The sequence below is a fragment of the Archocentrus centrarchus genome, chromosome 13 (genome assembly GCF_007364275.1).
Source record: "Archocentrus centrarchus isolate MPI-CPG fArcCen1 chromosome 13, fArcCen1, whole genome shotgun sequence".
NCBI lineage: Eukaryota > Metazoa > Chordata > Actinopteri > Cichliformes > Cichlidae > Archocentrus > Archocentrus centrarchus.
In genome coordinates this window covers 41,502,723-41,519,686 of record NC_044358.1, presented here as the reverse complement: position 1 = coordinate 41,519,686, position 16,964 = coordinate 41,502,723, and the positions used below count along the sequence as shown (strand labels likewise).

The window sequence follows — 16,964 nt, the reverse complement described above, 5'->3', positions numbered from 1 at the left end:
AAGCTGTTATAGGGGCAAAGCTGTTATAGGGACATCATATTAACCCTTTAACAGCGGGCAATTGCCGTTGATACACCTGTGTCCTGCCCTTATATGCTGTAAACAGCTGGTTAACACCAAGCGTATCACCGCTGAGATGTCTGATCAAACACACTTTGAATTACCGTAATTACACGACCATTTGTCTTGTCAGAGTAATTCAAATGGTTTCTGAAAGCTGAGAAACCATTTGAAACTCTATGTTGGGTGCGCTTCACAACCAACATAGGGTTATTACGGTAATTGTTACCAGAATTATGCAAACAGCAGGATATTTGATGTACTGTATGCTGTATTCCTGACAACATATTTGGCGTTACAGGGTTAAACCCTATGGATTAAGAATGGGATGTCACTCAAGTTCATATGCATGTGAAGGCAGAAAAGTGACTACTGAGCAATAAAGTGTATTTTCATTTATTCCAGTTGTATTTATGCTCCTAATCATTGTTTGTGTCTGTTGTATCAGTGACTGTCTGTGACTGGCCTCCAACTTGGCCTGTTATAATTACGTTACTGTAATATAAAAATAAGACTTTTTTTTTCCCCCTTTTCAGTTTTAAAATTTATGTTACTCTAACTAAAGCATCATTTGGTTTATAGCTGACCCAGAAAGAAGCTTTGGTGACATTTCTGGACAACCGAACATGGGCCAAACAGGGCATCGCTGAGGAGTTTGACTACATTGGAAATGCACAAGCCTGGAGGCACCCGCAAGTCAACGTCTTTGTCACACTGGTCCTCTTCATCATAATGAAGGTAGGAGGGGGCAGAAAACTATTTTTAAAAAAACTGAGGGGGTTTCTGTTGCAATTTTTCATTTTGTGAAAACTGAATTCCTCACTTTTTTTTTTTTTTTTTTTAATCTTTGTTTCCACCTGTTAGCCTCTGTCTCTCCTTTCTGGTTACTCCCCTTCCTTGTCTCTTTAGTTTCCCTCTGCATTGTAGTGTGTATGCTGGAACAGCACGTAAAATCCATACACAATGTGTAACAGGATGTACTGCATTATAAATCCAAGCTGTCTTCACCCTTTTATTTAACGCTGGAGCAAAGCTAATAGGCCAATATTGGAACAGATCACATCTCTTCTCCTCACTGGTAAAGAACAAAGGGAGACCATGTTTAAAAAAATGTTGGAAAGTGGCCTATCTCCCCCTCACTGTGCTACACTTATTTTCCTGGGAGGTCATTAAAAGTTTTGTGTCACTTTGATGCTTTATCACACTGAGGGTAAGGGCATTCAGCAGTCAGCTTCAAGAATAAAAATACATTCCTAATTCTGTGTAGGAATGTGGCTCTGATCTTTGTAGTTCTAGAAGTTGTAAGATGGACCTTCATGGATCAAACTTGAATTTCCAGCACATCCAACAGATGCTCAATCTGGGAAGTTTGAAGGTCAAATCAACACCTTTGTAGTTTTATCATTTTCATCAAACAAGCCCTGAACAATTCTGGATATGTAGTAAAAATCCTGCTGAGGCTGTACATGTCATATAATGCCCCAAAAAATGGCAGCATCAGACTGCCTCTGTCATGATTCATCAGTCTGTCTTCTGACAGCTTTTCCACAATTGATCTGATACTTCATCTACATTAACTTTTCCACGTACAGACTCAGAAAATTCCAGTTTAGTGAATCATGTGTCCATTGAAGTAATATTTGTAGAAATGTTGATCCAGTGATTTGATGACCATTAAAGCTGCAAAATGCTGTGCTCTTGCCCTCTGAGAGCACTACAGCACATCCAAGAAGACATCTTGTGCGTGGTGGGCAGATTTTGAAAAGTGAAGCTAACACAAAAGTGCCTGAAACCTGCATTCTTTTTAAGGGAAACCCCAATCCATCTGTCAGTCTCCTGCTCTCTTCTCCCATCACTCATGAACAAGACCTCTAGATACCTAAACTCCTCCACCTGCGGCATGAACTCATCCATGAGCCAGAGTGGGCACTCCAACCTTTTCTGGCTGAGGACCATGGCCTCAGATTTAGAGGTACTAGTTCTCATGCCAGCTGCTTTACACTGCAAACCATTCCACTGCAAGCTGGAAGCCACCACCTGATGAAGCCAAGAGGACCGCATCATCTGCAAAAAGTAGAAATGAGATTCTGAGGTCACCAAGGTGGAAACCTTCTGCCACTTGGCTATGCCTAGGAATTCAGTCTATAAAAAATTATCAGCAGAATTGGTGACAAGTGACAGCCCTGGTGAAGTCCAACACCCACAGGAAAGAGTCCGACTAATACGGACCAAGCTCTTTGTGCGGTTGTACAGGGACTGAATGGGCCGCAACAACCGGCCAGATACCCCAGACTCTCACATCACCCCCCCACAGGATACCTCTAGGGACGCGGTTGAATGCCTTCTCCAACTCCACAAACCATGTAGACTGGATGGGCAAACTCCCCCACACACTTGAATATCCCCAAGAGCATTCTGCAACCAAGATGAAAACTGCATTTTTTTGTTTTTGAATCTGAGGTTTGACTAACAGACAGACCCTCCTTGGAAAGGAGGGTCTGTCTGTTAGCCCTGGCATAGACCTTACCAGATGGCTGAGGCTCTCCCAATAGTTGGAGCACACCCTCTGGTCCCCCCTTCTTAAAAATGGGGACCGTCAATCCAGTGGCACCACCCCAGATCTCCATGCAACATTGCAGAGGTGTGTCAACCAGCCCTACAGCATCCAGAGCCTTCAGGAACTCTGGGCGAATCTCGTCCACCCCAGGGGTCCTGCCACCAAGGAATTGTTTAACTACCTCAGTGACCTCACCTCAGTGATGGGTGAGTTTTTCCCCCTCATTCCCAGACTCTGCTTCCTCTACAGAAGGCATGTCAGGCAAGGAGGTCCTTAAAGTATTCCTTCCACTGTCTGACTATATTCTCAGGTGAAGTCAGCAGCACCTCTCCTGCACTATAAACCATGTGAGTAGAGTACCACTTTCCCCTCTTGAGTTCCCTGGCATTTTGCCAGAATCGCTTCGAGGTCATATGAAAGTCTTTTTTCCATGGCCTCACCAAATTCCTCCCATACCCGAGTTTTTGCTTCAGCCACCACCCAAGCCACATTCCACTTGGCCTGCCGGTACCCGTCTGCTGCCGCCAGAGTCCCACAGGCCATCCAAGCCCGATAGGACTCATTCAGCTCAGTGCCTCACTTTACTTCCAGTGAACACCATCTGGTTTGAGGATTGCCACTACAACAGGCACCAGCCATCTTGCAGCCACAGGTTTGAGTAGCAGCCTCAGCAATGGAGGTCCGGAACATGGTCCATTCAGACTCAATGTTCTCAGCCTCCCTCGGAAAGTTGTTGAAGTTGTGCCAGAGGTGGGAGTTTAAGATCTTCCGGACTGGGGCCTCTGTCAGGCATTCCCAGTGCACCCTCACGATACATTTAGGTCTGTCCAGCATCTTCACCCACCATCTGATCCAACTGACCACCAGGTAGTGATCAGTTGACAGCTCAGCTCCTCTTGTCACTCGAGTGTCCAGAACATTCGGCCACAGATCTGATGATACAATTGCAAAATCAATCACATGCACTTATGGACATCCTTATGTTTGAACATGGTGTTTGTTATGGACAAAATGTTACATTAATTTGAGATATTATGAACATTTAACCAAAAAAAAATTTATTTCTGACAGGAATATTTTGGGGGCAGCACTAGAGGGATGGTGGTTCCACCGTTGCCTATCTTTTATTTATTCTTCAACTATGAATCACCACATTTTTATGTTTCATATTGTGTCTTACAAATTGGTCCTTTAAAATGCAATGCCAAAAAATAATCTAAAATGAACTAACGAAGTAAACAAATAGAGCTATAAGTGTCTATTTTTGCCAAAAGACAAACACAAACTACCCTTCATAAAATGACCATTAAGTTGGGAAAACAGAATTAAAGCCAAGCTTGCTGTCCTACAAAATGTGGTTAAAGACACACAGTGAAACGGGAATCCAACACTTGCCAAAACTCCGGTGTCAAAGTTATGTAAGCACAGAGATTGATGATGTGCACTGCACTGCAGTGGTGCCAGAAACTGACTCACTATCATTGTTTCTCAACAATAGCGGATGTCTCTCACAGCTGTTTTTCTGGTATCTCTAAACAAAGGACAGTCAAATACCAATTTTTGATAACTTTATAGAGTTTGACTGAATTGTCTCTTGATGAAAGCCACCATTCATTGTCTCATTCTTGTGAGGGCATTTGAGAATGTTTGTGCGTGTGTGTGTGTGTGTGTGTGTGTGTGTGTGTGTGTGTGTGTGTGTGTGTGTGTGTGTGTCAGAGTCCATCCTCCTGCTGTCCTTTATCAAAAGTCTTTCAGCATCATTCCTGTCAGTGTAACGTCCACCCCATGTGTAGGTGTGCACATGCGCATCTCCTGTGCATGTATAGAGTTACCAAATATGCAGCATTTCCTGTAGGTGACATATACAGTAGGTTAGACACACACACACACACACAAATACTTTTCTAACTTAATTCAAACCCTCATTGGGCAGTGTAACGTCTGTCTGCAGGCATGCACTAACTCAATCTCCCTCTTACACACACACACACACACACACACACACACACACACACACACACACACACACACACGCTCACACACTTTTCTAACTTAATTCAAACCCTCATTGGGCAGTGTAACGTCTGTCTGCAGGCATGCACTAACTCAGTCTCCCTCTTGCACACACACACACACACACACACACACACACACACACACACACACACACACACATACACATACATACACACATACATACATGCATTCACAGAATCTCACCCCCCCACCCCCACACACACACAAGCTGCAATGGTTCTGACTAATTACAGCCTTTGGTTTTCCTGGATTCAGCCTGGTGACTTTCAAAGGGGAGATTGCTCTCTCTCCCTCTCCTTCTTGGTAATAAATGGTTCTTTTATTCAACTTGGCAGCCATCTTGTCTTGTTGCATCTTTTCATGTTAAAACTTCAGGACAACTGATTCCAGCAGCTGAACTTCTGGAACTAAAGGTGCAGATAAAATGTGTAGTGTCAGGAAGTTCCAACAGCTGGTCAGCAAATCAAGCTGATATATATATATATATATAATATTTTTTTTTTTTAATTTTGTGGTTTGGTACAGTACAAAACAGGAAGTTAAGAAAGTGCCCTAAGTCAAAAGTGTGAATTGCACATGTTGTGAGGTGCAGTGCTGAGAAAGGTGAAGTCTCACATACACACAAACCTGCAAACTCATTTGGCATGCTTTGTAGTTCAATGCTATTTTTAGTGGTGTGCAATTATGCACATCAACAGCTCTCAGGAAGAGATGGGTTTATTAACATAGGGACGTGTCCTCCAGCCTGTGTTAGTCCTCTGTTATTTGTTAGTGTGTGTGCATCAGAGTGACAGAGAGCTGGCGGGACTGTAATTGGAGTGGGAATAGAAGAAGGGCCCCCGAGGGTCCCATGAGGCCCCTGGGCGACAGACTGTGTTTGTATGTGTGTGTCACATTCAGAGGACAGAGGGCTCCCAAATGACTGACAAATTAGAGTATAAATGTCCTGGATAGTGCGTCATAACTAATACCCTTGACTTGACTATCCTTCACTTCTCCTGTCTGCCTACTTGTGTTCTCCTGGTTTTTATTGTTTTCCTTCATTTGGTCAAATACCAATAAATCAAAATGGACCTTGACACAAGAAGCAATAATTTGTTTCTAGTGCTCTAATAAGTATAGAACTTAATCAGGAGGAACCAAACGAGACTAAAGCTTGAGTTTGCTGTAGTTTATTGCAAGTTTATTGCAATCAAAAAAGTACAAAATCAGGCATTACATCCAGCTGAAAGCATGTCCTGAGGTGGTCTATTCCATCTATGAGGTAGATCAGTGGTTCCCAGTGCCTTGGGATTTTGTGTTGAGTATAAGGTATTATTGCAATATATAGCTGTGCAAAACGTTATCCATCTTTTTTAATTTAGTATGTAAGTACTTTACACAGACTCATTTCAGTTTATTCAAATTACCCTAAAACAAAGATGAAAATTTATTTTCCCAAGGGGGGCCATGAGAAACTGGGACTGTTGTCGAGGGCCACATCAAGAAGCTGAACTTAGTTCTGATACGTATTAATTTTATCTCTTTAAAAGGTTATTGGTGCAGCTCTCGACAACATTCTCAATTTCTCATGTGGCCCCTTGGGAATATTAATTTCTCACTCCTGCTCTAAAACCCCTCATCCTATAAAACGATTTGTCAAAGAGAAGCAAAGCATGTTCTTCCGTCCATATCCCTAACACTGTTCCAGCTTAGGTTTGAAGAGGACTTGAACCTATCCCAGCTGACACAGAGCAAAAGCCAGGACATCTAGTTGCCAGATGTGAGGAAATATCACACAGTGAGACACGTGAAAGCCTGACACTAGGAAGAAGAGTAACAAAATTTGTAAGGAGGGAAAAGTCATCTTTTTCTTGTGTGTAACAAACCACAACTAACCAGCAATGGAAGTGAACCACCAACTGAAGAAAAGCATTGTGAAAGCTGCAGGTTTTAAGCCAAGGATGTAAACAGCTTCTACCCAAGTGCATAGTGTGTTAAGTGATGACGTAGAATTCCATTTCCATTGGGGCCACAAACTTAAACGATGCCTGGAAACCCAACAACTCAACAAAAGTTTCAGTCTGAACCAGAAGCACTGTGACTGTTTGAAAGTGCGATGAGGTGGCAGAGGCTAATTGTGTGCTAGTGGAGCGTACTGCAAAGCAGTATATTGTTTTATCATTTTAGCTTCCCCTTTAGTGTGCCATTGGCACAAAATATTTGAAAACTACTTGAGGTACTGTGGTTATAGAGGAATGCAGTTTTTCCTGATTCTGTAATCCATTCATTTGGAATAACCATGGTGAACAAGGGTTCTCATGAACAAGTACAGTAATCCATATTTTTAAGTTTTAAAAGTGATGATGACTAGCATGGTATAATTTTAAAAAATAATTTTGTAAAAGAAAAAAAATCTAGATCTAGAAGAGCTGTCACAGCATCCAGGGGCTTAATCATATAGGCAGCAGCATGAAGAAACCTAATTATTTAAAACTTCTTATTCAGCTCCTCAGCATGAGTTTTAAAAGATACTTGTTCATCTAACCAGATACACAGATGCTTCTAATGTGGGTGGTCTTTAATTTGAGCCCTTCTTATTTGACTGATAGTAAAATTTTGAGTTTTTTTCCCCTGTGAGATCTGGTAGAGAACATGGTATTACTCTTTCTGGATTTAGAGAAAGCCTAATTCTAATCAAGGCCTTCTGAATAGCCAAAAAAATCAGATTTTAATTTAGACAAATCAGTGTCAATAGAGGTTGCTGATGAAGTATTGCAATCAGGATAGAACTTCCTTATGGAACTTTAGCACCCCTTTTGTAACTCCAAGGAAACCTGATTGAAGAGTGTCTGCAACTGTTCCTTGAATACTACCAAATAACCAACTGCATGCAATTATATACATTTGCATATGACATATGCAGTATATTTATACAGTTAAGTCCATAATTTATTGAGCAAAGACATATTTTTTGCAATAGCCATTGTGCACTGGATTTTAAATCAATCAATATGTGACTGAACTTTTTAGGAATTACAGCCATTTTCATACAGAAACCCCCATTTTCAGAGGCTCAAATGTAATTGGACAATTGGCTGACAGGCAGTTTCATGGCCAGGTGAGGCCTGTTCCCTTGGCATTTCATGACAGATGAAGCAGACATCTGTCTGTCTGCTTCTATTTGAAGTTGATTCCAGGGGTTGAATTTATATTTTATAGATTGCCATTCTAATTTTAAATATAATCCCCAAAGAGATGTCAGCGCAGGTGAGGAAGGTTGTCATTAGTCTGAGAAAAATTTAAAAAAAAAATCAGAGAGAGAGCAAAAACTTTAGCAGTTGCTAAATCAACAATTTGGTACATTCTTTAAAAGACTGAATGCACTGGCCAGCTCAGCAACACCAAAAGGACTTAACAGTGTCTTAAGTAAGTTAGGATTATGCCAGAAATGACTTGGACTTGTTCTTGGTCATTAGTTAAAGAGCTATCATGATCTTCTGTGTTTTTGTAACTTTATTTTGGATTTAGGCCAGAGTTCTAGTTCTTGTGTTCTTGCCCTTGAGTTTCAGTTTGTCCTGCCTTCCCTATGTTTCTCATGTCTTGTCAAGTCCCCGTCTGTTTGGTGTTAGTTACTTCCTGTTTTTTGTATTATGCTTCCCTTGTCTCATGTGTGTTGTTCAGTTTTACTTCCTCTGCCTTGTTTTCTCCCAATTAGTTTCAGCTGTGCTCCCTGGTGTTTTCCATTTCCCCTAATTACCCTAGTGTATTTAATCCCTGAGTTTTCCTTAGTTCTTTGTTACATCCTCCCTCACGCAGTGTGTTTCCTTGCTCCATGTTTTTTCACGTTGTCTCAAAGTTTTAGTGTTTTCTCAGACAAGTTAGTTCTTATAATAATGCCAATTACAGAAAGTGACAGCATTATCAGTGGTTTGTATTTATATTTATTGATTTCTAGCATTTCTTATTCCTGGTTCTTATTTAGCCATTTGCAAGTCACTCAGGCTAATATGCACCCCATTAATATCTACCGAGACCTGGTAATAATACGTTCTAGAACTTGAGCTTCCAGGGAATTTGTGCCACCTAAAGTTTCTACTGTCAGGAGGCTGAGGGGTAGCACAGTGGGTTTTTTTACTTATTTTAAAAGGTTTGGCTTTTTTTTTTGTTTGTTTATTCTAACTTCAGCTGTTGCAAGGATTTCAGCAGCTGCCTCAAGATCGTTATTCAATATCTTCGGTAGCACCAGTCTGTGAATGTCAGTGTGATTTGACCACATCACATTTAATTCATACTTGTGGTTATATTCTCTCTTTTACCGTGATCAGCGAAACATGCATACCTCCAGAAAATATGACTTTTGGGGGATAGATTATGTCTGTATATGAGATTCTGAACCATTACACTTGACTGCTGATTTGATTTATCATTTCACATAAAGCCAGTCGCAACTGTGTTGTGATCACAAAGGTGCATCAGTTTTTAAAAGGCAGCTGTTAGGATTTTTGTTAAGTAAGCACAAAGCTAATATTATGCACTGATTAAATCTCCGTTGCATATATTAACTAATTGCATTTTGTCCTAAAATAGTATGGCCCTGAAGCAGCTTTATAACTTATAAGACTCATTAAAGCCGCTGTCAAAATTCACGAGGTTCATTAAGAATTTTTTAATTGGATTTTAATACAGAAAGATTTAATGTAAGTGTTTTTTTTTGGGGGGGGTTCACTTGTTCCACTTGAATTTCCAGATGTTTAAAGCAACATCCCAAACAATTCTAGCTTGATTTTTATGACTTACGTTTGCTCCTTTTCACTGTTTATCACAGTCCCCTTTCAGTTTGAGGTTAGATATCCTCATAAATTTTCATGGTCGTGAACTACCTCTGCAAGATGTACATCTACTAGATTACATTAGATTAGATTAGATGAAACATTAATGATTCCTTCAGGGGGAAGCGAGTCATTGCTTCTGCAAAGAATTGGATAGAGCAATAGATAAAAGGACATAAATAGTAATAGAGCAAATAAAGGATAGAGGGATATGTTCGGATGTGAATGTGTCTCTGCTAAAACAATCAACTCTCAATTAGATGATCGTACTACTTCAAATTGAAAACTATCCATCTGCTTTATCTCTCTCAGACTTTGGCTCAAAAGCCGTAGAACCTTTAGCAGGTGGCATTAGAGCAGGGACGGGTTATAACTAAACTAAACACACACTCTTATGAGAGAGTGTGTGTATATATATATATATATATATATATATATATATATATATATATATATATATACACACACTTTGTTTTTGCCTTATATACTGTAATACTGTATTTCCATTTGTTTTTCATATTTCAATAAAGCACCACACGTATGTGCATGTTTCCTAGCAAAATATAAAGAAATAAAACACACACACACACACACATTACATTACTATACTAGGAAATGCCAACTTGACAGTCCATATAGATGAGGTATCACTTCTGTATAAAATGTATTTTTACTTGCATACAATGAAGTTTTTCTACAGTATGATATTATAAATATGCACAGGATAATATAGAGTAAATGAAAAAACATATTTACAGCCAGGAGGGATCCTGTCCACGTCGATTTGTGCGTGCTCTCGAGAGCAACAACCAGGCCGAAGCCACCTAAAAGAGAACTCACTGGCAACTAGTGCAGTTGCCGTGGTTAATGTTTCTGTCCTAAGGAGGAAAGTGCCAGCAGCATCCTGCCACAATCACCTGTGTTCAAGTGATTTTGACCGTGTCATTATGTGATAACAGGCAGCTGGTTCAGATTATTCTGTCATCTACATACCATCAGCAGAGCTGCTGGAAGCCTGTTTGCAAGTCACATCACCTTGTATTTTGCACAAAATTGGTGCCCCTTGGGAGAGACTGTCTATCTCCAAAAATATTATATGTATAAAAGTATTAATTTTCAATAGTCAACACTAAAATACCCTAACAGTAAAATAGTTCAATCTAAATATGAACATCTTTGTACTATTTCAGTCCCATATAATGTTCTGTCCTTCCTGTTCTTTGTTGTTCAGAACCTTCACAGCTCAATAGCAAGTGGCCCAAGCTGATGGTAAATGGACTAGTTCTTATATAGCGCTTTTCTACTCAGATATGAGCACTCAAAGCGCTTATACAACACGTTTTACATTTACCCATGCACATCCATTCATACAAGCACTTCCATGATTAATTAATTAAGCTAAGTGCTTTAATTATCTAACATTCACTCACATTCATACTCCGACGGAACGGTCAGAGAGCAACTTGGGGTTAAGTATCTTGCCCAAGGATACATTGGCATGCAGCCTGCAGTAGCCAGGAATTGAACCACTGACCTTCCGATCAGTAGGTGACCTGCTCTACCTACTGAGCTACAGCCACCCCATAAATGTTTACAGTCAGGTGAAAAAAAAAAAAACACAGATTAATGTACTAAGAAACATGAATCAGTGTGGTCTTTTTTTCTGGTCTTACTGATCACTCAAAACTCTTAAAAGACTACAAGTTAGCCATGCCTTCATGCGGTGCTTTTTTCTGAGCCCGTTATCTGTCTTATATCCATGTCCAATTTTGAACCACCAGTTAGCCGAACATGCATGTCTTTGGAGTTTGGGAGGAAGCCATAGTACCTGTAGGGAACCTGTGGAGGCACGGGGAGAAGATGTAAATGCCACACAGAATGGCTTTCCCTGGTTTACTTATAGAGTTGCTATTAAGTTGTTATTGTAACAAGAAAGGCTGCACATCCTCAAAACAGTGTGACAAAGTGCAGATTGGGAGGAGGCTGAGGATGTCTAGGTCAACACAATACAGACTCTAATAGATAATGGATGTACTTGTGGCTGGTTTCCCACCAACTGTGTCAAGAGAATGACCATGATGATTCTTTGATATTAACAGTGGGTGTATTAATACTTACACTATTGTAACAAGATAAATATTCCCTAAATGTAACTAAATTGGTTTTGTGCTGAAACCTAACCTTAATAGTGTTATCATATTATGAAAAGCATGTTTGTTTGTTTTTATGAGCACAAAATCATACAAGACCAAGTCCATAAAAAAACCTAAAGGAATGTAACACAATAATTTGACTCAGATCATTATTAAATGCAAGCTGTGTGAAAACTATATAACAGTGCACTTCTCTCAGCTCAGTGCGGCTTTCAAAGTAGACAATATGACCCACTCCTACTACTTCTGTAGTCCTTTCTTGAGAGTTCAGGGCCTGTGTAATAAAGTTAAGCCTTTTCTTATGAGTTCTCAGATCCTTTAAAACTTCCTAGCTCTTATTATAGTTTTCACAGTCTGGGTGGAGGAGAAAAGAACAAGAGAGGAAGCGATGAAGGACAAAGACAAATCTAAAGAATTATTCCCACTGCTGTCTAATTTTCCCATGAGGCTTATTTTGCGTTTTTAACTGGTTGTGTGTCTGGCTGTGTTTAAGTCTGATTCTATTCACTGAGTCAGTGTTATGGTGTGTGCATGGGTGTGTGTGAACACCTACGCACGTATGTGTGTCTGTAAGGGGTGCGAAAACGGCGGCAGTTTAGGGTCACAGAAGGAGATCCATTACGTCACCATGGCAGCCAGCCTTAATTACAGCTAACTTTAGTTGGAGCAGAGGGAGCAAAAAAGAGAGGGAGAGAGACGGAGCAATGAGTGTAATTAAAAAGTCTATTTGAAACCATGAGATTATTACAGTGATGAGGTTTGTGTAATGGCTTGTACAATACACTGATCCATGTGTCTCGTTCTATGCATGCAAACACTGAAAGTGAAAGCCCCAGCTCTGCGCCTCTGCTGAATAAATGACCTGCTCCATATCGATGAGTTCATGCCTTTTAATAGGGGTGGCCTAATTAAAGGTAACATCATGTAAAATAATCTTTAATTGCATTATTAATCCATGAAGAGTTTAGATTTGGTTCAAAACGCCCAACACCATTCTCCAAATCCCAAGGTGACATTTTAGATTAATGTTGTCTGAGCAGTAGTCTAAAAATCGCCCCAAATTTGCACATTGATTCAGTTCATTTATTTAGTCTAATGCTGTCTGTGTATTTTCTGATATGGATGTTTTGCCTATGCTATGATTGTGAGTGACCCATCTATCTTGAGTAGTTGTGGCAGAAGAACCCCTTCTCCCTCAGACTGATTCAATCTCTCTGCCATAAAGAACACTTCAGGAAATCATTCCTACCATTCTCTATAAAACTGTAAAATAACTCTTCTTTCTGTGACAGGTGAACACACCTGTCTAGACATAAGATCCCACACACATTTCTGTATATCTTCTTACAGCTGTCTTTCAGATTTCTACTGTATATATTTATTTATTAATGCAATTTGCACTACTCTCTTGCACAATTTCAGTCTTACTATTACTCTTCTTTACCTACATTTTTATATTTTATTTATTTTGTTTTTATCACTGTTGTGTATGTAGAGTTCTCCACTCAGTGCCTGTGGCACTTCTACTCTCACTTTGTAGTTTATTTAGTGTCGATTGTAACATTTTCTTGCTTCTGTAACACAATAATTTTCCTTGTGGGATCAATAAAGTGTCTGTCTGTCTGCCTGCCTGTCTGCCTGCCTGTCTGTCTGCCTGCCTCTCTCTCTGTCTCTCTCTCTCTGTCACAGGGGACTTGACACATAATGAAGGAACACTGAGGGAGGAACTAATCTAAAGCACTAGGAACTGTGAACACAATTAAATATACTTAAAAGGAACATATACAAGAAACAATATAAGCACCAGGTAAACCAAGAATCGCATAGAATAATAAAATAAAACCTCAAAGTCCAGAAAAACTCTAACCCAGCGTGGGTTACAAAGACTGGAATCTCTTCAAGCACAACTCCTGTTTGAAGTATACAGAACAATATTATTGTTTGACCAGTGCATTTCTGCTTATGGCCTTCAGCAGGGCCGATGCAAAACCTCTTTCAGTGCTATGAAATAATATTAGGAAAAAGCAGTGTCTGTGTGGAGCTTCTTGTCACAGATGCCAGCCCTTCCCCTATTCTGTGATTCCCTTCTAAACTACTTAGATGGCTTCTTTAAATTATTATTATTGTCCAAAATCACAATGTCAAAGATCAAGGAAAAAAGAAAAAAAGAAAAAAAGGAACATTAATCCAAGTTTGTGAGCCTTTGTAGAGGCCTGTCGCTTGTTAGGGAACCAGGAGTACAAACTGGGTCCAGCTCATACAGCTTCAACCATAAAATGCTACATAACCATAATGTTAAAATTTGTTCCTTTTCATTGTATTTAATGGGAAGTGGTATTTTGACTTTAATTGCAAGTATTTTAAAACTGTGGATTTGATGCTGAACACATGCACACAAGCCCTGCATAGTGTTTACATTTTTGATATAAAATTAATTAAACATTTGAACTTTTGAAATACTAATTTATTTACTTACATTCAATTTGTCGATTACTCAATTCAAGAGCCGTTCAAGCAATTTAGCATTAGACCTTCTCTCCTTTTCCTTTTGTCAGTACCTTCATGGATTGGATAACCAAAACCTTAGGCCACCCAAACATTGTCAGTTGTACCTCATCATTCAGGAAGTGGAACTGTGCTGAAAGTTTACTGAGAGCAGGATTTTCCAAACTTTCTGTACATGGTTCAGTTGAAACAAACTCTTATGTGTGTCTTATACTCCCTTTTAAACTCTGTTTCTGACTTGAAAGGAAAATTAACCAAAATTTAACAGGCCTGGAGGTGTAGACTGCAGAGACCTGGCCTGACATGGTAGCTCTTCTGTGTTGTGCCATCTGCTTAGCCAGTGGTTATTTTGGTTTCCCCAATTCACAGCAATCCTCTTCGCACTGATCGAGGGATGTGAAATTTTTGCAGCCTTAACAGACCGCAAATTGTGGGAAGGTGTGTTTGGTATGTGTTCTGAGTAGACTGAGGCATGTTTGTGCTGATGGTGCAGTGCAGCTTGAGTTACCCAGCTTTGCTCCATAAATGATCCATATGGCTTGAGTGTGAACTGTTGGAACACATAAGCATCTGACTACATAAGGAATTCTTCAATAAGAAAGTGAAAAGGTTAAAAAAAAAAAAAAAAAAAAAGAAGCATGTTTTCCTTGTTCTGGTGCAAATAAACTATGTTAAGGACAACCTCGCAGACTAACTTAAATTGTCTACCTCCAGCATCAAGGATATGATCAGACACAGTATTTACTGTACAGCTGATCACTACTGTGCTGGTAGTGTGGAGCTTAAATGGAATTTTAATAAGATTTCTAATATAGCATTTGAGTCCAGTCAAGTAAGCATAGATCATTATCTTCTTAGCACTGCTCTATGTATCACTGCAGCATTTTCTGTCCATAAGTAAATATGACCGCCTTTAAAAACTCATCTCTGTTCAGCCATCTTCTTGAACTTGGGTACACCTGTACATGCACACACACACCAACCTGACGATAATGCTCACACATTGTCAGTGATGACATTTCCGTTTTTGTTTCTTTCCTAATTAGCAGTCTCTTCACTCGCCTGGTGCACCGTCGGCCAATCGGCAGAGTCCGCTCATTACCCAGGGTTTATTTCAGGGTCTTTGTCAAATGAAGAGTGAAAGTGACAGCTCAATCTAACCTCAGCAATAAGCCTCGCATGGTCGCCTCCTCACTGCTGGTAGAAGATTCAGCTTGGCTATCATCTAGGGGCACACCGGATGGTACTCTGACGCTAATTGAAATGCCACCCTGTTCTTTCTTTTCATGTCTTTTCTTTTCTTATCTGCTTTTTTTTTTTATCTCTTAGTTCTGGATGTCTGCTTTGGCCATCACCATCCCAGTACCCTCTGGAGCCTTCATGCCAGTATTTGTCATTGGTAAGAAGTAAATGGCTAAGTGTGTTTGTGTAAGTGGCTAAGTTTGTGTTTTAAAAAAGCTTAAATACTTTGAAAGTCAGTAAAGTTAATATATTATTATAATTATTAGAATACCTTAATAGTTCCTTATTATAAATGACAATACTGATATGTTTGCTACTGAGTTAAATATAAATAATATGATTGTATTTTATTTGGGCTTTTATTTGATATTATTAGCACCTTTATTTAACCAAGAAGTTAAACTTATACTGTAAAATAGGCACCAGTCTAACTAGCACATTCACATTGTAAAATGTGTAAAATGTGAATGTAAGTGCTGCCATTGACTCTGCTATACTGAGCCCAATTATGTGTTATCACATTTTCCTGCCAAAGGAAAAGATGCAAATATAGCAGTAATCTTAAACATCCAGCAAGAATGGGAAGGGAAAGAAAAATAGAGTAGTAGTCATTTTATCTATAGGAGTATGGGTTAGGCGGTATCCTTTGTCTTTATAACCTAATAGCCTCCTGATATTTCACCAGGAACAACAAAGAAACTTTGCTACCTTCGCTATTTGATGCCAGAGATATTAATTTCTTAGTATTCTTAATTATGAGTGTAATTATGAGTGAAGTGTATAAAACCTCTTTACTCTTCGGTTAGTCAGCCATCTGTCCCTAATCTTGTTTCACAGCTTACTGAGCTCGAGTGGATGTTCCAACTTTAATAAAGTACATATGTCATCCACCCATCCATTTTCTTCCACTTATCCAATTCAAGATTGTGGGGAGGTGGAGCCTTACCCCCAGCCTGTCACAGTGCTAACACAGAGAAAGACATACAGAGAGAAAGACAACCATGCTCACACCACTTGCAGCCAATTTAGAATTGCCAGTTAACATGCAGGTCTTTGGGCGGTGGGGCAGAGTACCAGGAGAGAGCCTACTCAGGCACATGAGAAAGTGAAAACTTATATTTCTGTGACAGCAACACAGTGGTGAATAGTTAGCACTGTTGCCTCACAGCACAGAAGGGGCTCAAATCTATCATCTAGCCGAGGCCTTTCTTTGTGGAGTTTGCATGTTCTCATGTTTGCATGGGTTTTCTCCGGGTACTCCGGCTTCCTCCCACAGTCCAAAGACATGCAATTAGTGGGGTTAGGTTAATTGGCAATTCTAAATTGCCCATAGGTGTGAATATGAGTGCAAATGGTTGTCTGTCTCTCTGTTAGCACTGTGACAGACTGGCAACCTGTCCAGGTATCCCTCCCTTCACTTTATGGCAGAGAGGATTTGATCATTCTTCCAGGAACACATTTGTAAGGTCAGACACTGATGTTGGATGAGAAGGCCTGGCTCACAGTCTCTGCTGTAATTCATCCCAAAAGTGTTCTGTCAGGCTGAAGTCAGGACTCTGTGCAGGCCAGTCAAGTTCTTCCACACCAAACTCACTCATC

The 16,964-nt window shown here is 39.9% G+C and overlaps 1 protein-coding gene across 1 annotated transcript in view; it reads left to right on the top strand.

Moving 5' to 3' along the window:
* clcn2b (chloride channel, voltage-sensitive 2b) overlaps positions 1–16,964 on the top strand; it is a 197,950-nt gene that overhangs the window by 122,234 nt on the left and 58,752 nt on the right. The window contains exons 12-13 of the mRNA XM_030744507.1: positions 643–798; positions 15,453–15,522. Of these exons, the coding sequence (XP_030600367.1) occupies positions 643–798; positions 15,453–15,522 (226 nt within the window). The remainder of the gene's footprint in view (positions 1–642; positions 799–15,452; positions 15,523–16,964) is intronic.